Source organism: Ambystoma mexicanum, chromosome 7p (genome assembly GCF_040938575.1).
Source record: "Ambystoma mexicanum isolate Mex_15411 chromosome 7p, UKY_AmexF1_1, whole genome shotgun sequence".
In the NCBI taxonomy this organism is placed as follows: domain Eukaryota; kingdom Metazoa; phylum Chordata; class Amphibia; order Caudata; family Ambystomatidae; genus Ambystoma; species Ambystoma mexicanum.
The window spans coordinates 261,584,666-261,608,237 of record NC_090939.1 but is presented as its reverse complement, the minus strand read 5'-3'; the positions used below and the strand labels follow the sequence as shown (position 1 = coordinate 261,608,237).

General features: G+C 45.7%; 1 protein-coding gene across 3 annotated transcripts in view; it reads left to right on the top strand.

Moving 5' to 3' along the window:
* Positions 1 to 23,572, top strand: part of IFNAR2 (interferon alpha and beta receptor subunit 2) — a 495,451-nt gene that overhangs the window by 82,612 nt on the left and 389,267 nt on the right. For all 3 annotated transcript variants that reach the window (XM_069636321.1, XM_069636320.1, XM_069636323.1), the window contains exon 3: positions 16,130 to 16,259. In XM_069636321.1, coding sequence (XP_069492422.1) covers positions 16,130 to 16,259 — 130 coding nt within the window. The remainder of the gene's footprint in view (positions 1 to 16,129; positions 16,260 to 23,572) is intronic.

Genomic DNA, 23,572 nt, shown 5'->3' with positions numbered 1-23,572 from the left:
CGTACTGGGCAAAGCCAGCACATGCTTCATTAATCCTGATGACCTCTCTGAGGATGAAGTAAACGGGAGTCGAGACAAAATAAGTTCATCTCGTTTGTGTTTTCTGTTCTAGAAAGCACCCCCCTAGTCGGAGAGCAAATTAGCTGAGGAGCGAGTCGAGGTGGTGCACATGTGGCTCAAGGTAGAGGGTATTGCGTGGAGGGTGCAGCTGAGTATGCTGCCTCATGCATCCTAGTCTCTATGGGCTCTTGAGAGATATTGAGCTCTGTTCTGTTGAGGGGTTACAGAACTCTTAGCTGTAATGAGATCACTGTGCACCTCAGACCAGTCTAGCAATATATGAGCAGTATACAGATATTATAGGTTACTTATAACGTGCTTAATACCCAGAGGTTTCTAAGCGCGGACCCGAGGATGGAATCTGTGGTACTCCGTGTCGTCTTGCTCCCAAGGCGAGCATATGTTGCCCCTGAGCAATACGTTGCGCTTGCATCATACACTAGGTATTTGCAGAAAATAAAAGGCACACCAATCGTATGCCACATATCTGCATCTGCTTACACCATATGTCGGGTATTACTACGAAACACCAGGTACTCCCCTTTTTTTTTTTTTAATTTCTTTCTACAAGCTGTAGACCGGGGGAGGGTGGCATTCGGAGGCTGCACTTCTCTCCCGCTTCAATTTGGTGATGTATTTAAAAGTGCAGTGTCTCTGGCCGGCTCCATAGCCAGCGGGGCTACAAATGCAGTTAGGGATGTGGGCGCAAAAGAAGGGCATATCCTCTGCGGTCTCCTATTGTATGGCTTCATGCACCTACATGGTCCCAGTGCCACAGGCGGCATTGGATGCCAGTGGGGTAGAGAGGAAACCACAAGCATGGTTAGCATCTTTGCCGCGGTGTGTCTTTCCAGGCCGGCGAGCATAGAGGGCATGAGCCCTGTACACTGCCCTCCAGTGGCACCCATTCAGGGAGGTCTGCCTTTCTCTGTTACTGTACAAATTACATTGTGTGTAAGATAACCAAAGTTTTACAGTCTCGGGTTGTTCACCAGCAATATGTCACAGCAATAGCTTCGACTAATCTACAGCCTCCAGGATTTTATCGTGAGGATGACTGGTGACATTAAGCCTGATCTTCAGGCCAACAGATGTATCTATTCTGCCATTGGTCCCATTTTCAGAGTCCTGTCTGTCTTCCACTATTTTGTCACTTGGTTATACACAACACACGGAATGACCAGCCTGACTTCTCCAAAACCCTAAGACTGTCCTGGCTGCAATGCTGAGTTGGGTGGGGACCAAATCAATTTCCATTCAGACCACCACACTGTAAATCTGGTCAAAGGGAAGGTTTATGCCCCAAGGCCAGGAAGCCTGTGTATCATAAATGTGCATTCAGCCCATGGTCTATATTCAGATGGTGCGCAATGCTCTGCTGTGCACAAAAAACCCTCTGCAGGGAGGAGGGCTACCCAAGTCTGATTTTCTCTTTACCTTGGTGTCCTGTGTCATCATTATACGAGACTATGCAATTCTTAGCGCTTGTGTTGGGTGTACTATGTGCTTCGTCTTTATGGGTCAATCAAGCCCTCATCCAACAAGAAATCCCCTATCCAGCCTGACTAGTGTCTTTGGGACAACTACAAAAACCCCTATGGTTCTAAAAAGTATAGTAAAGGCCACGATTGATGGGCACAATCTCCCTGCCAATTTCCTTCTTCCTTGCTCTTCCTCCCCATGCCTCGCCTCACTACTCGTAAAGCACAATAGTTTGGACTCCTCATTTGTGGCCTCTTTATTTTTAACTCTATATTTTCAGTGGTCATGGCCTAGGAAACAGATCTGAAACAAATGTCAGAAGCCCCCTTGACACTTTGCTATCTGATCCCAAGTTTGAAAATATATTTTGAAGAAACAAATATTTGAAACTTTAGCATTCAAAAAGCATGCCAAGTGTCTAAATAAAGAAATACCAATGTGACAAGGAATATGAGGGAATGGCAAGAGTAATGGTGCGGTTGGCTCCATTTACAAGAAAAGACAGACACGCAGAAAAAGAACGGAGCAGCAGGAATGAAAAGGCATACTTTTTAAGAGGAGAAAATGCAGCTGCCAGAACTTTGTTAGGCAAGATTTTATGTAGTAACCCTGTGGCAGACTACACCAGCCTTGTCCTCTTGGCAATAGGGAACCCAACCTTTGGTATAGGCCTGTACTACACAAGTTGGTTGTAACTGAGCTGCCAAGCTCATCTCAAGAGGGGTCAATGTGAGCTGTAGAGATGCAACATAGGTATTCACAGTAATAAGTATTCAAATAATACTTCTACTCAGGTTTTTTATTCAAATTATTTATTAATTTAACCGTCAGTATTTGAGTAAGCTTTCTTTAGAAAGGGCAAGATGCAACAATAAAATACACTTCAAAAATACACTCTTTCAGTTAAGTAAGTAGATCCCCTTTTGGGATGACACGCAGACACTTCCTACACCCTCAGGTGACTTCAATAGCTAGGACACTGTGACCATTGATACATCACGTTGCTACTTAATGCATTACTGGAGTTTATGGAAAAAGGAAAAGGTTAGGGAAGGAAATAAAGGTTCACAAGTTCCCCTGAACAGGTAAGTACTCTTACAATCCCCAATGAAATATAGGTTCACTCTTTTTTCCAGCAATACAAGTAACTGATTGACTTTTTGAGGGACAGATAAACTCAAAGGGTCAGAAGAGTCTGCAGGGCGCCAGGATATCCATATGTCAATTGATTGAGCAAAGTATAGGGGAGCTGAGGCACTTCTTGAAGATTAGCACACAAGTTTTGCACAATGTTATGAGGAGTTTGTAGAAAAGAATCACTGTTGGGCCACAAGCTGTAAGACCTGTGAAAAGCAAAGCTGCAAGCAACTCTGCAGAAAAAGCAGCTACTGTAGGTCTCCAGCGAGAACAAACAAATTACACAACCAAAAAGATAAGCACCCCTTTAGTTAACACAGTACCTTTGCTTAGAAGAAGACATTTCAGCTGGCCTCTGTTCCTGTTGTAGTCCTGCAGATCCGGTATTCCTGGGCCTCAGTCGTGGGGACAAGAGGGAGGATGTCTGGGGACCCCTGCACTGCGGTTCTAATATCGGCTGGCAGCAAAGGGCTCTTTTCAATTCAGCGGCACTTCCCGGTTTCAGCTACAGGTCAATAGCACCACTGCTGTTAGGGAGAATTCTCTGTTTAGGCTGAATTTCTTTACCTAGTGAGTCCCCCAGCAGCTTTGCTGGATTTTTGGGGTTTATTTTTTTTTCTCCTGCCAAGAGTGAGACTCTTTTACCCTCACTCTTGGACATGATCTGAGTGTGTTCCTTTGACTCTAGATGTGTTTAATGGGCTATGGGGTCTTTTACTCCATAGGGCTTCATGTGTTTATGTGATGTGTGTTACACAGCACCCTCAGTGCAGTAACACAGGGGTGTCATAGTGACCCCCCCAGTATAGACTCCATACCCTGGGACTGACTGTCTCCCAGGGCATGTAAAGTCACCATTGACTTTACTAGTCTTGAATTCTGAACAGAACCAGTACAAACCATCATATTGTGGACATACTGGCTGGGGCAATTCGATTGCCCTGGGGTCTGTTAGTCGAGGGGGCACGTCTCCGTCCCCCCTGATCGAGTTTTGGCTGGTGGCACTGGATACTACTTTTTATATTCAACCGCAAATATTTCTCTATGGGATGTTCCCATTGTTCGAGGCTACTATCTTTATTTATTTAATTACGATAGCCTCGAACATACCGCCAGTTTATTTATTTATTATTAATTCTCCGGTTGGTATTTTTTACCAAAACTCGGTTCTAAAATGGCGTTTGTGTTCTCTTCTGTGACTCCAACCCAAGTCGAGCCCTTTGTTCCACTTTTTGGCGGGCTTCTCCACAGAAGCCCTCCAAAGTGGTGCCACTCTGTCTGGGGTACTTAGTCCAGGGTGCCTAAATCCCCCTCCACCCCTTCTGAGTTGCCTAGGCAACTCAAGTTGCACTCCGTCCTGATTGGCCTAAGTGGTGAGCCGGCCTGGCCCAAGTGGTGAGCCGGCCGGCTCACCACTTAGCATGTTTGAGTGACAGCTAGGCTGAGTGGATGGGGGTTTTCTGCATAAAAGCAGGGCTTTTGGGACTGGAACTTCAGAAGTCGCCACATGACCTAAGAATCCGACGAGGGAGAAGCTGAGCCGACCTGCTACGACGACACCACCGGTGGAGCCCTGCTGAACCGTCTCACCACTTTTCCCAACGACAGAGGAGATCTCCCGCCAGAGAGTCTTCTTCCTTTGACTGGTGGGGATAACCAGTTTCACCGTCTTTTCTCCTTCCCGACTCATCTCGTGGCCGCCTTGCCTGTGCCAAGCACCCCGGCAACCGGAATACCACGTTTTACCACGACCGCGAAATAAAGGGTAATACCTTTAACCGGAAAACTCTGCGGCTGGTTTCTTCCCTGGCAGTGCAACGACCTTCATCTTTCCTCCAAGTCGAGATCTTCTCTTCCTCTTGACGACGCCAAGACTTGCAACTGCTGCCAGGAACAACTGCCACTGCTGGAGGATCCTTCCCACTTAAGGTACTGTGTTCCGCCTGGCTTCCCTTGCCACCGACTGTACAGGGTAGATTTAGCTCCCGGGACACCCTGGCTAAACTTTTCTGAGCCTCTCTAAACTCTTTTCAAACTCTCTGCAAGACTTTCAAAGCCTAGTTTAACTGTGTGATCTTGGGCGCATTTGTGCTCTGCTCTCTCTAAGAGTGGGCCCAGCCTATAGACTTTGGCTCACAAGTGACTTTTGCTCTTCTGCCTTTCTAAAAGTGTTCCTAAATCTTAGAGTGGTGTAACTTCACATATTCTGTCTTTTTCCCTCCCTTCTTCATGAATTTTTTGGAGTGCCATCTATAGTTATGCGCTCACCTCTGTCTGGAAATAAGTGGTGTTAACTAAGACTTGTCTGATAAGGAATAAGGGTTGTATATATTATAATAGTAACTGTGTTTAGAGTGTTTTACAATAAGAGTGCTGGAGTGTTTCAAACAGTGTGTTTTTAAATAAATAATTATATACTTTGATACCAAAGCTCTGGTCTGTGTTTGCTTGTGCTATTGTATCTGAGTACCTATTGTGTATACTTTGCATACTTCCTAACTCTTCTTGAGGGAAGTCTGACTGCTCAGCCACGGCTACCAGGTAAATCTGGGTGGTACAGACTGCTACCAAGTGGGTTTACTGCTAACACCTGTAGTCCTAAATCTTTTGCAGTGTTCCAAAGGGAACTGCACAGGTTTCTGCCTAACAACTGCGGATCTGGGACACTTGATGGGCTCCCCTCGCTTCTGGAGTGCAGCACCCTGGTGAGGTGCCTCGGGATTGGGTAGTCCTGCTTTGGGAGGGTCCTGGGATCTTCCTGGAGCTCTGGTCCGCTTAAAAACGATACCCTTTATTCTGGAGTTTCTGACCCCTAGTACTCGGTTCCAGCAGCAGCGAGGAAGTACAGCCAGCAGGGAGAGGGATTCCAGGCAAGTTAGTTTTGAGGTTGATTGGTCCCACTAACCCAAGGGGAGAAGTCGTCCTTTCTGGGCTTCTCTAGTCGATTAGAAATTTGGAGCTTCAGCACTGCACCAGGGTTTCACTGGGCAAACCAACGGTTCCGGGAGGGTGCAGTAAGCTTATCTTCCAGTTTCTTCTTCGAGTGGTCAACTCTGCCTTCGTCCCAAAAGATCTTGCCTTTTATGCAAGTTTCTCCCATTCATTCGCAGGCTAGATGTCACTCACACAGCAGAGTGGCTGTCCTCCAAGGACAGCCAGCTAGCCAATCACCTTTGGGTGCATTCCTGTAACCAAGGAGACTAAGTGCAGGGAGTTTCAGGAACTTCCCTCGCTTCCTGCCCTGCCAGACACGCTGGAGCCAGAGGCCAGCTTCAACAGTGAACCCTGCCGAAGACAAGACAAACAAATGGACCAAACCTGGTTTAGCACGTAGAGTAAAACTCGAGAAGGACCTCACAAGAAAGACATGGTGAAAAAAGAAGACTGGGGCCATTTTGACACAATGGGAACCCATGGGTGCAATACTGCAGCTAAGGATTCAGCCTGTGGTAAAAACACACAATGGCAGGAAAAATAAACCACTGCCATTGATTGTAGTGAGGGTAACATAAAAATGTTACATGAGAAAGTAGACAAAGGGGATACTAATTAACACCTCCAGCACTCCACATTAGATGGTGTGGGCTGGGTCTACAAAGAGAAAAAGGTAAGTAAAGTCAATTTCACTTTACTACTCTTGGAAACAGTAGTTTATCCAAGCGTTCAAAGGACTTCTCTGTGACACTGCACTAAAGGTGCTGTGTGTCACTGTACAAGAGTGGATGCCTGTTGAGTTTGTCAGACTCCAAAAACAAAGAGAATATAGAATCCAAATCGGATCAAAACAACACATGGATAAGTGAGAAAAAGGGTTCACTCACTCCAAGGTTAAAATTAAAAAGTCCCAAAATCCAGCAAGAGAGCTGGGGGTCGCGAAGGAGGGAGGAATTTAGCAGGTTAATGAGAATTCTCCCTAAGGCTCTTGAAAGTGAAAAAAATATGATCACATGACTCCTACTCTGAGATCTTTACATTGGCTTCCGGTAAGAAAGCAGACGTGTATTGTATTTAAGAGTTTATACTGGTCTGCATAATCTCCTTTCTCAAACAAGCTTAAGTTTCATATGGCTCAACGGGTACTCCAAATTAATCAAGCTAACACAATAGCTATTCCGCTTTATAAGAAAAGGGTGGTCGCTCCTTTGCAGTCCAAGCGGCAATAATGTGCAATGCATTGCCTCCAGTGAAACCAACTTGCTAACATTCCAGAAACATTAAGACTTTAAAATGTGAGAGGTGAGATCGGGAGTGGAGGTAATAAATATAATCTCCTGTCATCTTCAACTAGGTGGTATCAGAATCCAAAGGAGGAGGTGAATTTTCCAAGATGGGTGTAAATCTAAGTTAAAGCATAGTGGGTAAAGGAAGGCGCCTCTTGTTCTAAGAGATGGTGACGGAACAGTCCAAAATGTACGAAACAATCCAGAGCTGGGATTTTGATGCAAAGGTCTCATAGGGTAAGAAGCAGAGGAGAGTGGAGGACTGTCAGAGGCTACTCTGAGGTTCATCAGGATAAGGATAGGGGATACTTTAGCTTTTGGGTGGGGGGGCAGTGCTAGTAAAGTGGATGATGTGGGTAAGCCCCATTTCCATGCAGTGACTGACTTTTTTTGATCAGAGGTATTGCTAAGGGAGCCTGGGGGGGGCTATAGTCCCGGGTCTTTTGGTTGTAGAAGCTCGGGGTCTGCAACCAAAAGGCTAGCTTGTCCCAACATTAGCGTAGCCCTAGATCTTTTACAATCCTAGCAGCACCCCTGCTTTGATGCTGCAAATGGAGAGTGCCGCAGAGATTCTTATATTCAAGGTTTTTGGCAAGCCGGTTAAGGACCACTCCTTCAAGGAACTTGAGTACTGGGGCAGAAGGATGAAAGTCTGATGGTGTGGTTTTAAGGCTGTACTCCTAGAGGAGCAGGTGATGTTGAAGTGGGCAAGGTTATCCCAGTGGGTCTGTCATTTCATCGACTTTTTTTTTTTCTTCCTTCAATGGGTGCTTTTACTAAGATTTTGCTGAAAAATCTCATTGCATTATTTAAAAAAATGTGTTTGGGGCGGTTCCCCCCTCTTCCATCTATTTATGGTTATTCCCAACTCCCCCCCCCCCCCCCACCTCTTATGTGCCCTTTCCCACCCCCCAACAAATTCATGTCGTTTTTTGGCAAAAACTCTACATACAAACACCCTTCGAAAAAACGGGTGTCGATGAAAGGTTGTCATAACATCCCAGTTGTGGTAGAGGGAGGAAAGAGAGAGAGAGAGGAGAAGGCCAGGTGTGACAGTGCTATGATTGTTTGAGGAGCAAACAGATCCACATAGGCACACGATTAGTTGGTTTTCAGAAGAATAGGTGCTAGTTCAGCAGGTTATGTAGGAGTGGGGGGAGTGGAAAGAGCCAAAAAAGAAGGTAGGGATCAGAGGGGAAGGTAACATATCTTTAATCTTGGAGGCCATGTACGAGAAGTAGGGGGGCTTTAAGTCATCGGCAGACAAAGGAGATGTGTGAAGACTTGCATGGCCTGAAGGGCAGTAGGGAGTTTGCAGAGCATGGGAACAGATCGAGGGCTGACGGTCTACAAAGTATTGTCATTTTGCTCTATCTGAAACCACACAGTGAAGGTAAGCATGGTTTGGACCAGTTTCTTAGTTGGCACCACATGTCTGTCTCAAGACAGTGCATCTCCAGAGAGATCCATTGGTGTGTGCAAAGGCTAATCGCAATAAAGTTGTGAGTTGTGTATTCAAAGGGAGAGCTATGGCCTGAGACTTGTACAATAGACTAGGCCTTGAGAGGGTTGAGGGCTAGGGTGCCTGTTTTAAACTTCAGTTTAGATAATAGGGTGTTGGTTGAGACTGGAAGGGGGATTACAGTGAAGACTGAAAGCTTACACTTTGTCCACCAGCAATGCCACTTGTTGGGAGGAATTATCAGAACCAGCCCCATGGAAGAGTCCTATGACTCTTGGGTAAAACCAAAGTATACTATACAACTCAAAACACTCCTATCACCACATTTGTGTACACTATTACTAATCTTTAGACACTTCACCCTTCAGCAGAGTAAAAAGAAATTCAATAAAGCAGTGCACAAACTGTAACAGTAAATTGACGCAGTAATTCCCTAGGCAGTTGGCTATTCAGTGCTTCAAAGAGTCAATGTCCAGCTAAGTAGCGAGTTTGGGGCTGCATGGTTAGGTACGAAGTTCAAAGTTGTGCAAGTGTTGCCAAAGCCAGCAGGTAAGTAACATATCTCTTCTAAAATCACTCTTTTGGAACATTGGGTAATTTCCATCAAACCAGCAGGGTAATCCCAGTCTAGAATGCCACTGATCACAGCGAGGTAAGGGTAGTGCTAGGGAGTGGGTTTTGCGCTCATTCAATCCTTATGGGGCCAATCCTTATGGGGCTCATCCTTTAACACTTCACTTTGCCCATCCGTTTCAAGCAATGGCGGGGAAAAGATATCCCTTGTGAGCAATACAGCTCGCTTTGATCTGTCTTATCTTCATGTTTTTCAATGAGCTCAGAAGCGGAACTCCATTATCCGACTTCTTCTCTGGTCTTCTCTTAAAGTGAAGGAAAGGAAGCTCATGCAACTGTATGCTTAACTATTTCTAAAATGTTCCCTTGATGCTTGGAAAGTACCTTTCTTCCACTTTTGCAGACCTTCCTATCTATCTGTTTGGGTTCCTTACCCTTTTCTCCATGTTAACCCTACCTAGTACCTCTGCTACCTCCCAGCTTGCATCCTGAACAGTGTTTTCCTCTCTGGCAGTTCTTGATAAATGCGTTTTCAACCATTGGAATATAAACAGCACCTGCTTAGTGTTTGTTATTGTTATGGTATTTATTGAGCACAGACCTAGCTTTGAGAAGCGAGGGAGCGTTTTTCAGAGGTCTACAACAGAACAGATGCATAGCGGAGAGCTTTTCAGAAGCAACAGAACAGATATACAGCGGGGGGTAGGATACAGAGGCACACAGAGGAGGGGTACAGGGTGGTGGGGAGGAGTGGCGGACAGAGTCTAGCGAGGCAGGTGGCAACGTGATGAGGAGGAGAGACTCTTAAAGAGGTGGGTCTTGAGTTATTTTCTGAATTGTAGGAGCGTGGCGGTGAGTCTGATGCGAAGTGTTTGCATCACTTACCTTAGCATTGTCACTTAGTTTTGTATTTGTGTTTAATCACATTTGTTTTGAACAGAAACAGACTTCTCAAAAACTAGGCTGGGCAGTCTTGCAGTCAGGTGCTGTGCAAAATAATAAGCATGTAGTGGTTGACCTATGACTTGATGGGGATTGGAAGAGGGGGTTGGAGCAATTCACAGGCCAATGAAAAAAGTGGATTAGGGCATCTCTTAAGACATTCAGGGAAGGATGATTGAGGGTTGGTGGTTGTGGTAGGTAGGATTTTATTTCGGGGTTGGTTGGAGTATGTTGTGAGGGTGGTCCTTCATGTTGCAGGATGAGTTTAGATTTTAAAGTGTTACTGCTGTTGGTTTTACTGTCAGGAGGAAGGGAGTTAAAGTGGAAAGGGGAAAGGAGAAGAAGCAAGAGGGTGCACAGCGGGGCTGGAGGGGGACAGACCGATTGAGGAGGGTGCTGGACTGCAAGACTTGTGGAGGAGAGTAATAGGATTTAGATGATGCCAGGGTAACGGAGTGGAGAGATAACATGGCCTGAAAAGATTTGAAGACTGCAAGAAGTAGTTTGTAGAGGGTCTGGTTGCGCATCGCTAACAAGAGTTTTTGCAAAGTGATTGGTGAGGAACAGCGGGTCTTTATGATGAGAAGATTGATAATGGCGGCAGTGGCTGTGGAGGTCTTAAAGTGCTGGGGCATAACAGCTGTCGAAGACCCCAAGTTTGCATATCTTGAGTGTGTGTGAGTACGTTTAGGGGGGGGATATAATGGGCAAGGGGGAATAAGCATTATCAGCTGGGAGACTGATTATTCGGTTTTTAGGAATGTTGAGCATAAGACAGTGAAGAACCATGCAGTAAGTTGAGCATAAAACAGTGAAGACCCATGCAGTACTTGATGGCTAAGAGGCTTTTTGGCGATCACCAGGCAGAAGTCTGGGGGACGGAAGGGGACGAGAAGCTGATTCTGCAGAGAGTTGGTAATGGAAACTGAAGGAGGATATATGTTTGCAAAGGGAGGCAAGGTAGAGCATGAAAAGCAGGGGCCCAGGACCAAACCTTTCTGCACGTCTACTGGGAAAGGAGTAGGATCGAAGGTGCCTGTGCTCCAGGAAGTACAGAATGCATGGGCAGAGAGCTAGGCAGAAAGCCAGGTGAAAGCTTATAGGTTCAGCAAAATTGAGCGAAAGAGCTTAGAGTGGTGGGCAGAGTGGAAGTCAGTGACGTTGGAGAGTGCCATCTCAGTCAAGTGCCAGCTTCAGAATCCAGAGACGTCACAGAGATCATTAGTTTTATGTTATTGGGAGATCCTGTTGATGCCTGCTTCTTTGAAGAGGAGAGATACTGGTCCAGTAGAATCCAAGGCAGTTAGTTGGGTCGGCAGTGGGCTTTTTAAGGATGGGTTGTACTGGTGCTACACTGCAGTGAGCGAGGAAGGTTTCAATCCTAGAGGGAGAAGTTGAAGGACGATGAAAGAAACGCTGGTGCAAGCTCCTTGATGGCTTGCGAGGTCACAGGGCCAAACAGAGCACACAATGGAGGTGGTGGTTTTGAGCTGCTGGATCTCTGGGAGTACTTGCATATGAACCATAATAACATTTTGAAAGTTTCCGGCAGACGGATGTCTTTTTAAAATGTCTATTTTTAATATAATGTGAACCCTAGCTTGTAGGCTTCTGAGCATTCAAAGGTAATTAAAGAAATGCAGGCCATAGTTGGTAAGGCGTTGGTGGTGAAGTTACAGCGTGTTCTCAGATGGTGACCTCACTACCTCAAAACGTGCAATAAATTCACTAAGAACACATAAATATGGCTCATACCTTGCAATCGTGCGCAGGTTATCCTATTTACACTATTGTAGTAATAGACCAAAGTAAAAAGACTTCCAGCCCAGTCTATTCTTAATGTGAACATGTGCAAAAGCTACCATGCACACGTTTAAAGAAAAGTAAATACCTAGGCATTTTGTAGTGTGCCAGTGAGGCCCAACCTGAAAATACAGTTGCAATTTTCGAAATTGAGATTCATTGACAACTGTTTTAGGTGAAGTGCCTGCCATAAATCTGATGATGGGGGTGGGGCGAGGCAGGGGGCTGCGAGGAGGGGGAAGGACCACAGCTTGTGTTATGAATGGGGCGATGGGAGAGGTTGCTCCCAACTTTGTTATGTAAGGGTTAGACCAAAATCTGATGGGATGAATGCTCTTATACTGGGTTGTAGCACCAATTTCATTCAAATTCCATCAGTGGAACAAGCCGGTTGCAGCGCCCCGGTATTGCCATTGGAGCCCTCTCTGGTTTTATCTCTCCCTGGTGTCATTCGGAAGGGTCACGTCCAACAAATAGTAAATGCCAGCCCCATTTAATCACGTTGCCCAATGCTATGAAATCCTCTATCGTTGGCACCAATGTTACCCTACAGGATGCCGTGATGGTGTCTGCGGCAACTGCGGAGCACGCCAAAACCGCACTACGCAACAAACTGTTGAACAGCCCCCCTCGGGTGTGCAAAATAAATCGATTGAAGCGCCCGCCATAGAATGAATTATCTTTAGCCAGTTGCTCTGTCTTGCAACTGCCTCGCGGTCTCATACCGCTACATCTGAGTATGCACTGGTTGCTAGAGACCAGGGTGATGCCACCCCTAGGCAGGTTTTTCTACATGGGCCGATAGACAAATGGCTTCACCCTCTTTCTATCACTGTAGCTCCAGCTGTGCAGTGGCCTCATGTTTGGCCCTAGAAAATGAGAAGCTGTCATTAGATCCAGAGTTTCCGCTGAGTGTCCCCCCCCAGTGACCCCTACTATGCTAACTTGCTCAAAGCATCCCTGGTTTTGTCTACTTGCCCCAAGTTGCATCCTCCATCTGCAACCTGGAAATTTCCTCATAACGTTTATGGTAATGGGTTCCATTTAGGGAAATTAGTAAAAATGGAGGAAATTTACCCCAAAGCTGAGAGTCCGTTAGCTTTGTGGAAACAGATTCCGGGTCTCTCGGCTATCACTAGGAGGACATATTATGTGTCCAACTCCCAAATGAGCTTAGCCCCACGAATCTGGTCTCAATTGAGCTTGCATCACCAGTGGTAACTTGGTTATTGTACATGTGCTCCAATATATTGCAAAATGTGGGTTTTCGGCTAACTGTATACTGCAAGCAGATGGTCAAGATCTGCGAGGATTTTGATTCCAGGGTTTCTGCGATTACTCCCCAGGGGCACAGTTGTAGTATCGATCATCTGACTGTAAGATCCAGTCCACTGACCCCAGTTGCCACTGCTCTCAACCAAACACACAGGTTTATAGAGACCATACGGTGGGTCCCAAAATTGCCTAACTCGAACAAGCAATGACAAATGAAACATTTTGATGCTGCACATTGGTTTCCCCGTTTTCCCATGTCCATCATTCTTCTCTAGAATGCCCTGTTGGCATTTTAAACATGCAAGGTTTCCCAGTAGCAACCCATGAGATTGTACAAGATTCTAACCCAGTGCTATCACCTTCAACTCCCTCCCTTGTGCCATTTGAAATCCTGTGCCTGATGTCATGGAACATAGCGGGTCTCCAGAAATATGTGGAAGACCCACTCTGGATAGATGTGGTGTCTTCTCACGATATAATAGCCCTGAAAGAAACATGGTCCCTGGTGGCCCATGACATGCAGGGTTTTGTAACTTTTTATGTACCAGCATTAAAGGAAAACGAAGGGCACCCAAGCAGTGGTTTGATTCTTTGGGTTAGCACAAAATTGTTAACATCAGTATGCATGTATCCCATTGCCTTAGGAGACTTCATCGAAATCCAGCTGTGCAGCCTTGATGGGTGTGCTCTTTTTTTAAATTAATCTATATAACCGCCATGACAACATTGCTAGTAAATCCCTATTTTTATTGCTGGAGGAAAGAGTCACCAAATGGAGGGAAAGTGAAATCGGCTAGATAAAAATTCGATCTGCTTGCAAACATGGCTAGGCTTACGGATGACAAAAATGCGAGATGGAGTGTTGGGGAATTGGAAGCTGAACTCTCAAAGAGAAACTATAGATGTGCTGGGGTAGTAGCAAATGTGTTCTTGACCCTTGGCCTTAGGATGTGTAATGGTAGATTTCCGAGTGACCGTCCAGCGAGGAAAACTTTTGGTACTCTCTCTAAATGCAGCCTGATACATTTTGGTGAATGTTGTATCTTGGGAATATTTGCTGGACTTTAGGGTGCTGAAAAGGCCAATCATAATCCCATGGTACCCTTCTGAAGAAGGGTCACTGTTTGGCATAAGGGAGGGTGCTCGCGGACAAAAAGCTATACCAGTCGAAATAAAGGGTGGAACTAGACGTGGCATTCAATAGACCTAGAGTCTAAACTACCAGAATATATGCAAGCATTTTGTCCCCACTTCAGACTTTTTGTTCCATTGAGGCAAATGACATAAAACACTTGTTAAAAGTGCATGAAATGATAGTTAGCACCTTGGGAGATTGTTTGAGTAGGCCTTGGACAACTGTTGGCCGTAGGGCAGCACGTAATACCCCATGGTATGAGGCATTGATTAAGCCCGCAAAGGGGGTTAGGGGTGGGGGCTCATTGGCCCTGGCTGAATCTAGGACCTTAAATAGCAAAGTATTCAAAATAAAGAAGGCAGAGTATTCCGATCAGCTTTGGTATAACCTCCTCCAGACCTCTGCCAGAAACCCCTAGAGTCACCCAACTCAATGTGTTGGGGTAGGGACCCCCAGTGACTGAAATTGAATCCAGGCTAGCACCTCTGCGGCAGCCTGGACTGTCCACTTTGGAGATCTTTACAAGGCAGACAAAATGGCCCCTTGCATGGAGACTGATGCCATTCCCGAAAGGGCTACCCTACCCTCTACAATATTTTTTTACAAAACCCCTGTTCGACCTGCTTGATGTCAAAGGAATTTCCTATACAAAGTACTCCACCTCACTGGCAATAAAAACATCAATGCCAGCAACCTGCTCAGTCTATCACACCATACAGGCATGGATGGTCACCCACTTTCTATGCCTCAATGACGATAAAACTGAGCTGCTTTTGGTTTGCTCCCAAAACTCTCAACAAGCTTGACCAGTTGTACAAATCATTCACCATAGAGGGTTCACCATCCAGGTGTCCAGAAACGTCAAAACATTCGGGATCTACTTCAACACTACCTTGTCTTTATCTAGACTAGCCGATGCAATTTCATCCTCCGCTACATTCACATCTAAACTTATAAACGCATGAAGACCTTTTCTAACTTCTGACAATTTTGTCACCTTTGTACCTTTGGTGCTGTCCATGCGAGACATTGAGGCAGGTCATATGGCACAAAAACTGGGTAAAGCACCTGGACCGGATATGGTCCCCATTGATTGGTATAGGCAGGAGGTGGGTATATGGCTTCTTTGCCTGTTAAAACTTTTTAATCCCTTCGTTGGCAGCGGACAAAGTCCCCCACTCATGGACCCAAGCAACTCTTGTCCCGTATACAAGAAGGGAGACCGGGGTTGCCCGGCCAATTACCAGGTTATCAAAAAGTTTAGGTAATGACTGCGAGACGGGGAGATTGTGAATGTGGAAGGGGGCATGAAAAATATGTGAAGTAGACGGGATCTGTTTTGGGGTAGCGCTTGTAGTCTGGGGTATATTGCGTTGGTTTTGGGGGTGGAACAATTACCTGCTGCCGAGGCTGCCAAGCATTCTTGCATATGCCCTGGCTACCATGCTAAAACGGTTAGATAATCTTTTTACAGTGTGGTCCTATTTGGTGTCCAGATGTCCACTTTTCAATCTTGTGACATTTACTGTCTGTGTGATTTCCTTACGAATGGCAGCCATTGGAGCTAGGCGTCATCTGATCTGATTACCATCTGAAAAGCAGACACTACACTAGCATGTCTGATATGGAGAGCAATGGCTGTTGTATGTCATAATAAATTATGTTTTAATAGAAATAACATCTTTGTGCTAACACTCTAGGTCTAGGCGGTAGTTACTCAAAATGCATATTTTGATTTCCTTTTTTTTTAATAGGTACGCTTGTAGTATAATGGCCTATTCTGCATGCTGTGAAATGTTGGTCTGTCACTGTGTGATAAGTGTGTGCGTGAGAGTGTTCACAGAGTGTCTGCTGGAGAAATTTGAACTGCTGAAACGAATAGACTCCTTTTCTAGAACTACAGTGTTATGTCTAGTTTGTGAGGCAACTACATAATTGCCTCCAGGCCAAAGATTGCCAAATTGAATAACCATTTAAAAGCTGGCACTTTCTTTGAATAAGCTACATGGTATGTGAATTTGTCGCCTTGTTTTCTTTCAGCCTTTACTCTGCTTCCGGCACCCAGAAACATCACTGTTCGGTCACAGAATTTTCAGCACATTTTAACATGGAGACCAGGAGGTCCTTCAAGCACGCCTTCTTTCTTCAGGGTGCAGTACCGAAACCTCCAGTAGGTGTTTTCCTGTGGCAGCTTTTAAATTGACATGGCTTTCTTTCTTATCGTTCGCAGTGTATTTGCTCAGAGAATTGCTTGTTTCTTTTATATCAGAAAATGACAAAGTGCAACACTGTTTATGTGCAATGTGGAGGGAAGTATGGTGCGCAACCGTACAACTTGTATTTTCATGACATTAACAGTACCTCGAACATACTCTATTTGGAGGGTCTCCCCATCCTAAATGAATTTTTACCCTCCTAACAAGGCCCATGTCCAACCATAGACTTAAGTCTGAACACCTCCCCTGCCAGCAATCGTTCTATACCCTTCAAAGTTTATTTTGTTTAACTTAAATGGAAATGCAGGGCAAAGGGATCTGGTTTCCTCCAGCTTGGAGGCAAGCATTTATTGACTTGTATCCTAAAAGGAGCTAAGCAGTAGATCGGAACTGTGCACTTGCCAACTTCACTGGACGAAGTGAGCAGGAGCGGTGTTCCACTACTTTTATTTTTTACTGTTGACCGTTCCACTACTTTTTTGCAACCATTTTCACCATTCTAAGACGGTTATTTTGTTAAGTTAAAGCAAACATCTCCACTTTAGCACTTGATTGCAATTACAGCTAAACTGAAACATGTTTCAACTCAATTGGCTGTCAACCAGCATGGCTGCAAACCTTGAAAAAATGTGCAAGTTGCTCCGTACCTGTCTCCTCTATCCCCTGCTTGGGTCACAGTTCCACTACTTGTTTTGGTACACCTCTACCACTAACCAACTCCTTTTTAGTTATTTTGTTTCAACATACAAGCTCTAAAGAAGCAAAGGCGTGCATACATTCTCCTCTCTGGCAGTTGAGGCGAGCATGTTCGACAGTGTTTGTTTATATTGAACGCAGAGCTAGTTGATCGAGGCATGGAGAGATTAGCTGAATTTGGTAAGACTATGAAACGGGGATAGATTTAAAAAGCATTTGCACACGTGTCAATCAAGTTGTAAAAGGGCAAAAGTTCACTGGGCAAACTGCGCATGGACAGTGACATATTACTTGAAACGTGCATTTGGCATCATTGATCACTAGTTTCTCTTTATTATCTCTGTGCATACTATGTGTCGGCTCTATAAAGCAGATTTCTTCTATACGTCCGGTATGCTTTACTTCAAAGGAACAAGCAGGGAAGCTGTTACCTTATGCAATTGTATGTAGTTGTCAGTGTGACCAGCCCCGAGCCTTATGGCGTTGCTGGTATTTAGGGATTCACATTATGTTTTGAGGCTTTATTTTGAGTTGCTCAAGCAGGGTTTCTCCACTGGGAGCATGCTCTCCATAATGTTTGAGCCTAGTTTGTTTTCTGTGGAGTAGATTTCAACAGTCGCGTCGATGCACCCGGCATGGCCCCCATGCTACAGGTAAGCCCTGCTGGGCTTCCAGTGAACGATGCAGCCAGCCCTGCTAAAATGGCTGCCCCATTACTGCCGAGCGTCACACCAGTAGGGCCCTGTTCTCTGAGCCTGTCTTTGTCTGTGCCTAATTGGTCTGATGATGTTGATATTCTGACCTACCACGGGAGCCGGCTGGTGACGCTGGTCCCCTGTAAAGGGCTACTGTTAAGGCAGATATCGAGAATACTCAGCAGAAGGCAACAGGAAAGATGGCAGTGCTGTACCCACTGCTGAAGAACTCCATGCCCCTCCTGACAAAGATCAACGTCTACAAGGCAATCAGACCTACCCTGACATATGCCTCCCCAGCATGGATGACCTGCCACGAGCGACACCGGAAGAGTCTTCAGAGAGTCCAGAACAAGGCATGTGGAACTCCACTCTTCACAAGAATAGCGACCTTCACAGAGAACTGGACACCGTGATGTTGGACGAACATCTAGCGAAGATGAGTACGAATTTCTGCCAAGGACTAGATCAGAACCCAAACCCTCTGATCAGAAGAGACTCTCTGCCACCACTGCAAACCCTTTCGACCAAAACCCACGGCCCATCAGTGAAGACCCTGTGAAACCAGCCCTAATGTGACACAGACCATGAATAATCCAAACCCACTACTACATACTCGACCCAAGAAGATGGGAGTAATGAGGCTCAAGCCTTGGTATCCAATAATCCCAGGTGGATAAAATCTATTAGCAAGAACAAGAAAGACTGAGGCATCATGGCAGTTCCCTGTCTGGTCCCGTCCGACTAGGGGGTTGCACCCCGTACAAGGTACACTTCGGATGCCCACTTAAGTCATACGTGAATATATATGCTCCCCATTTACTGCCTCTACCCAGTCTATCCCCCTGTCATGCTGCCTATCACCCTGCCGACTTAATCCCACTTTGAGATTCCTCTCACATGCCCGCCCCACTGTTAAAGACACCCACTACGGTTACTCCTACCGTGATGCCACCACAGCTGCACATGTCGCTTCAATCAGGTGACTCAACCCCAACCTCCCCTCCGTTCACCACTGAAATACCCCTTCGGCCTCTTCTCCTCACTGCAAGAATTCGGGACTACGCTCCCTCCTTCAGACACCGCCTATAAACTCTTAGACCGTCCCACTCATCAGCGTGCACTAGCACACTGCTGATGCCTGCCATCTCACACATTGTAGAGACCCTCGCAATGCATCCCAATAACTCAACCGTGCTTAAGACGCGCACATCTGATGGCTTTCACTTACCTGAACTATGCTCATGTATTCCGCCGGCTAATGCATTCCTCCATGTTAACTGAGGTTGTTAGCTCTACACTCCCTTTTCCACAGTCGCACTCTGCAGCACAGGTACCCTGGCCTCGCAGCCCCCTCCTTGTGCAATCAAACTCCTAAGCCTCTAACTACCTGCTTACCCACAACTGCTTGCTTACGCACACCCGGTAACTCACGGTTGTACTTAAATAAGCCTCCTTGCTCCATCCAGTCAGCTTGCGCCAATACCCTGAAGCAACTGCAAATGCACCCATCGTCACTGAAAATCCACCCCTCTTTCAATCCTGCTATGCCACCATGCTGTGTCTGCGTTAATTCCCATGCGGAACACCACAAACAGGAGATGGCTAGTGCCTTAGTAAGACTCCCCACCAGGTAATGTTCCACCCAGCCCCACTTCTGCTGCCACTCTATCTACTAAAACTGCTGCACCCTGCGGGGCTCTACCCCCAGTTTGTAACACCCAAGTGGACACCACCACTAATGCTGAAACACAGTACATCAGCCATCCCCCTCCTCGTGCCAAGCCTAAAAATCATAAGCATGCCACCAAACCCACAATACCTCCTCTCAAGGCTTCCCTAGTGAATTCTAGATCGGTCTGACATCACAGAGCTTATTATTTCTAACGACCTTGACCTTCTAGCTATATCGGAAACAAGGGTGCATGTGGCATCTGGACCTGCACTGTCCCTGGCCATTCAACCCAAATATTCCATCCATCGCAAAGATTTATTGGACTCTGAAGGTGGGGGAGTTGCCCTCCTAGTCTGAGACTCACTACCATTGAGGGAGACATGTAACACTCCACTCACTTCGATCTCCTAACTACAAAAGTAAGCCTTTAACATACCTCCACATTTATGATACATGTGGAATATTGGGCCCCTGGCCCACTCCTCATTTAAATAGGACTTGTTGCACACCTTTTCTAATGCTAAACCGTCCACTAAGACCATGCTCCTCTGCAACCTTAACTTGGGCTTTAATGAGGAGTCGGACCTGAATGCCCTCTCACTTGATAAATCTTAGTGCAATAGGATTCACCCAATGCATCCTTAGTGCCACACACTCTAAAGGCTGAATCCTAGACTGGCTAGCTGACCTAAACTGCGACACAACCATTATATCCAATTAGCCCTGCCCCTGGACAGACCACAACATTATCCTAGTCTCCATACCAGTGACCAAGCCTCACCTGATGGCCATATCGCATATGCCCCTTCTGCCACACAGAGCAACAAAACATCACTAAAGCCTGCATCCTGCCACTGCTGGATGAGCTACCACGCTCACAAACCCTACTCAATTACCCAATTCAACAGTTGCTCAGGCTATCAACACTGTTGCCCCCATTACACTGCGCAAAGCTAAACCTCTCGCCCATTGCACTGCTTGGTTTAATTTCCAAACTCAAAGCCCTCCGCCTACTCAAATGGGAAGCGTAATCACAATGGAATAACCCCTCTGAGCCCAACAACGCCGGTTTCACCCACGCTGTGAAGGAATACAAAAAGTCCATCATCCGCGTAAAGAGCTCCTCTTACATTACCCGATTTGCTAACTCGAAGTCCAGCACAAGCATTCTCTTCACCATTCCTCATGAGCTTGAAACTCCAGTACACTCCCACCCCCCCCCCCCCCCCACATCTGGCACTCAAGACAGTGCCTGGTGGTTCGATATCCAGAATACCCTAAAATAAATCAACATACTCCAACAAAAGATCCTAGCTAAAAAGAAAACAGCAGTGCAGCATCCACTACACCCAGTGCTGGAGTCCATGTATCATCTGATAATCCTCCACGGTTTGACTTTAAACCGGTCACAGAATCTGAGGTCACCCCGATAATTAAAGTCCTAACACCCTGACGCTGTCAGGGGGACATCTGCCTGGCAGCAGTCAAGGATTGCACTGAAGAACTTGCCCTGTTCAGGGCCTCTTCATCAATACTTCCTTCGCCTCGTGCTCATTACCTTACACTCCCAAAGATGCGTGGGCTCTCCTACTTCTAAAAAAATAAAAAACCTACCCTCGACCCAAGCATCCCTACTAATTACCACCCTATTACCACTGTACCCTTTCTGTTCAAAATACTGGACCGTGTAGCCTACCTTCAATCCATCACCACCTGAAGCACAGAAACTGACCTACTGGATCTCAACATTAACCTACTGGACCTCAACATTAATTTGGACTAAATTAAAGACCCCAGCAAAACAGCCTTACTCCTGCTACTTGACCTCTCGGCTGCCTTCGATCTAGTAGTTCACTATACCGTATGTCGCCACTTAGCAGCCCGCTGCTATCCCCTCAATTGCTTCATTCCTCTACGACAGATCTGTGAGTGTTCTCTACCGTGCCAGCCCCTGTCAAGTGTGAGGTCCCGCAAGGCTCCTGTGACTCCCCTACCCTCTACAATATTTTTTTTACAAAACCCCTGTTCGACCTGCTTGATGTCAAAGGAATTTCCTATACAAAGTACTCCACCTCACTGGCAATAAAAACATCAATGCCAGCAACCTGCTCAGTCTATCACACCATACAGGCATGGATGGTCACCCACTTTCTATGCCTCAATGACGATAAAACTGAGCTGCTTTTGGTTTGCTCCCAAAACTCTCAACAAGCTTGACCAGTTGTACAAATCATTCACCATAGAGGGTTCACCATCCAGGTGTCCAGAAACGTCAAAACATTTGGGATCTACTTCAACACTACCTTGTCTTTATCTAGACTAGTCGATGCAATTTTATCCTCCGCTACATTCACATCTAAACTTATAAACGCATGAAGACCTTTTCTAACTTCTGACAATTTTGTCACCATCGCTAGAGCATTGAGTGGGTCCAGATTGGACTACTGCAACACTTTATTTGCAGGGACTTCCTCTCGCAACATTCACCAGCTTCAAATAATTCAAACCAGCAGCGATGAACATCTCCAAGCGGGAGCACATCTCAGCGGCAAGAAAGTGTGCAATGGCTACCTATCCGTGAGCGTATTACCTTCAAAACTCTTGCAGTCATTCACAAATGCCTCCAACTCGGCGCCCAAATACCTAGTCCAGAAATTCTCAAAAGCGTAATCTTCCGGGCTACACACTCCCCTTACACGCACCAATTGACCATTCCCAATTTGAAGCGCAAGAGAGCGTGAGGGTATAGCTTCCAAGTCATTGCCTCTAAAACCTGGAACTCCCTACCCTTATCATTGAGATCTGATCAATCACTGTGGGCATTCCATAAACAACTAAAAACGCTACTTTTCCTCAACATCTATTTGTGGCACTGGCAGCTTCTCCTTCTCAATACTTAATCAATACCTTATGACTTTTGTGACACCTGACCTTATCGTTTGTGTTTCTTCTCAACTATATGTTACCAGCGCCTTGATGCCTTTGGGATTAGTAAATGAATAAATATCTATCTGGATCTTCCAGGGAGTGGCAAATAAGGGGTTTATGGGAAATATCATGTAATACCATGCTCTTGCATGACCTGACGTGCCATGACTTGACTTGCCACGACCTGACCATGAATGTGAACAAGTGTATCCTGAGTATAGTGTCCTTTCTAAGTGGGTGCACAGTCCTTTGACAGATGGATCTAATGTAAACTGATGATGCGCTGTTTGCTCGAAACCAACTATAATGACTTAAAATAAAAAATGTATTGTTTAAAGCGCTGACCTAGCTCAAAAGCAGCAGAGTGATGTACAGAGTGTGGGTAGCCAGCATTTGGGCTGCAATCTTATAATGTTAGCGCAGTACTGAGAGGTCTGTGTTTCGGAATGTGCTTCCATTGGAATTTAGTAATTGGTCATATGTTGAAGTAGACATGTTTTGGAAGATTTGCGAAATTGGGGATGAATATGCATAATATAAACTTACAATGGCACGCTAGGTATGTTCAAATACATTGTCCACATATAAAAAAGACAGGCTAGTATTTATCAACATTTTTGTCAACTAAAAGTGACATTTTCGTCTTGATTAGATCTTTTAAAAGCACAGCCAATATATTACGGTGGAATTCAACATGGTGTACCTCGGGGTAAACTATTACCTTGTGTCTACCTAACACTTGCGCTGATTGTGAATATGGATTGTATTGAGGTATTGCTCTAAGCAAAATATTGCATGGAGTGAAAGATGGATGGGGAAATGCTGTGAAAAACTTTGAGCAATCACTGGCCACATGATACTAGAGAAATTGAAGGCTTCATGGGCTGTTCCTAAATTTGAAAGTGTGAACATTTATTTTCTGGGAGCTGATCCAGAGGGTTCTTAAGACCCCCTTAACCTGGTAAGTCAAGGGTCAACCATGCAAGCAGTTCTGGTGGGTGCATATGACCAGCACTCAACAGTATACAACAATACGTAAAGGAATGTCTAGTGTGAGAAACCTGAAGGCATCCTTACATCTACTACCCTAGAGTCCTCTTCTCAGGTGGCCAGGGAAAGGCCATCGCTTTTGTATCCTGACCCTGGGGGTGGAGAAGCGAGGGAGGATCACCTGGGTTTTGGGTCCTTGGGAACGAGATGTTCTCAGGCAAGACACAGTATTCAGCATTTCCCTTTCATGAAGACCCCTCTATCCCAGAGGCAGTTATTAGAT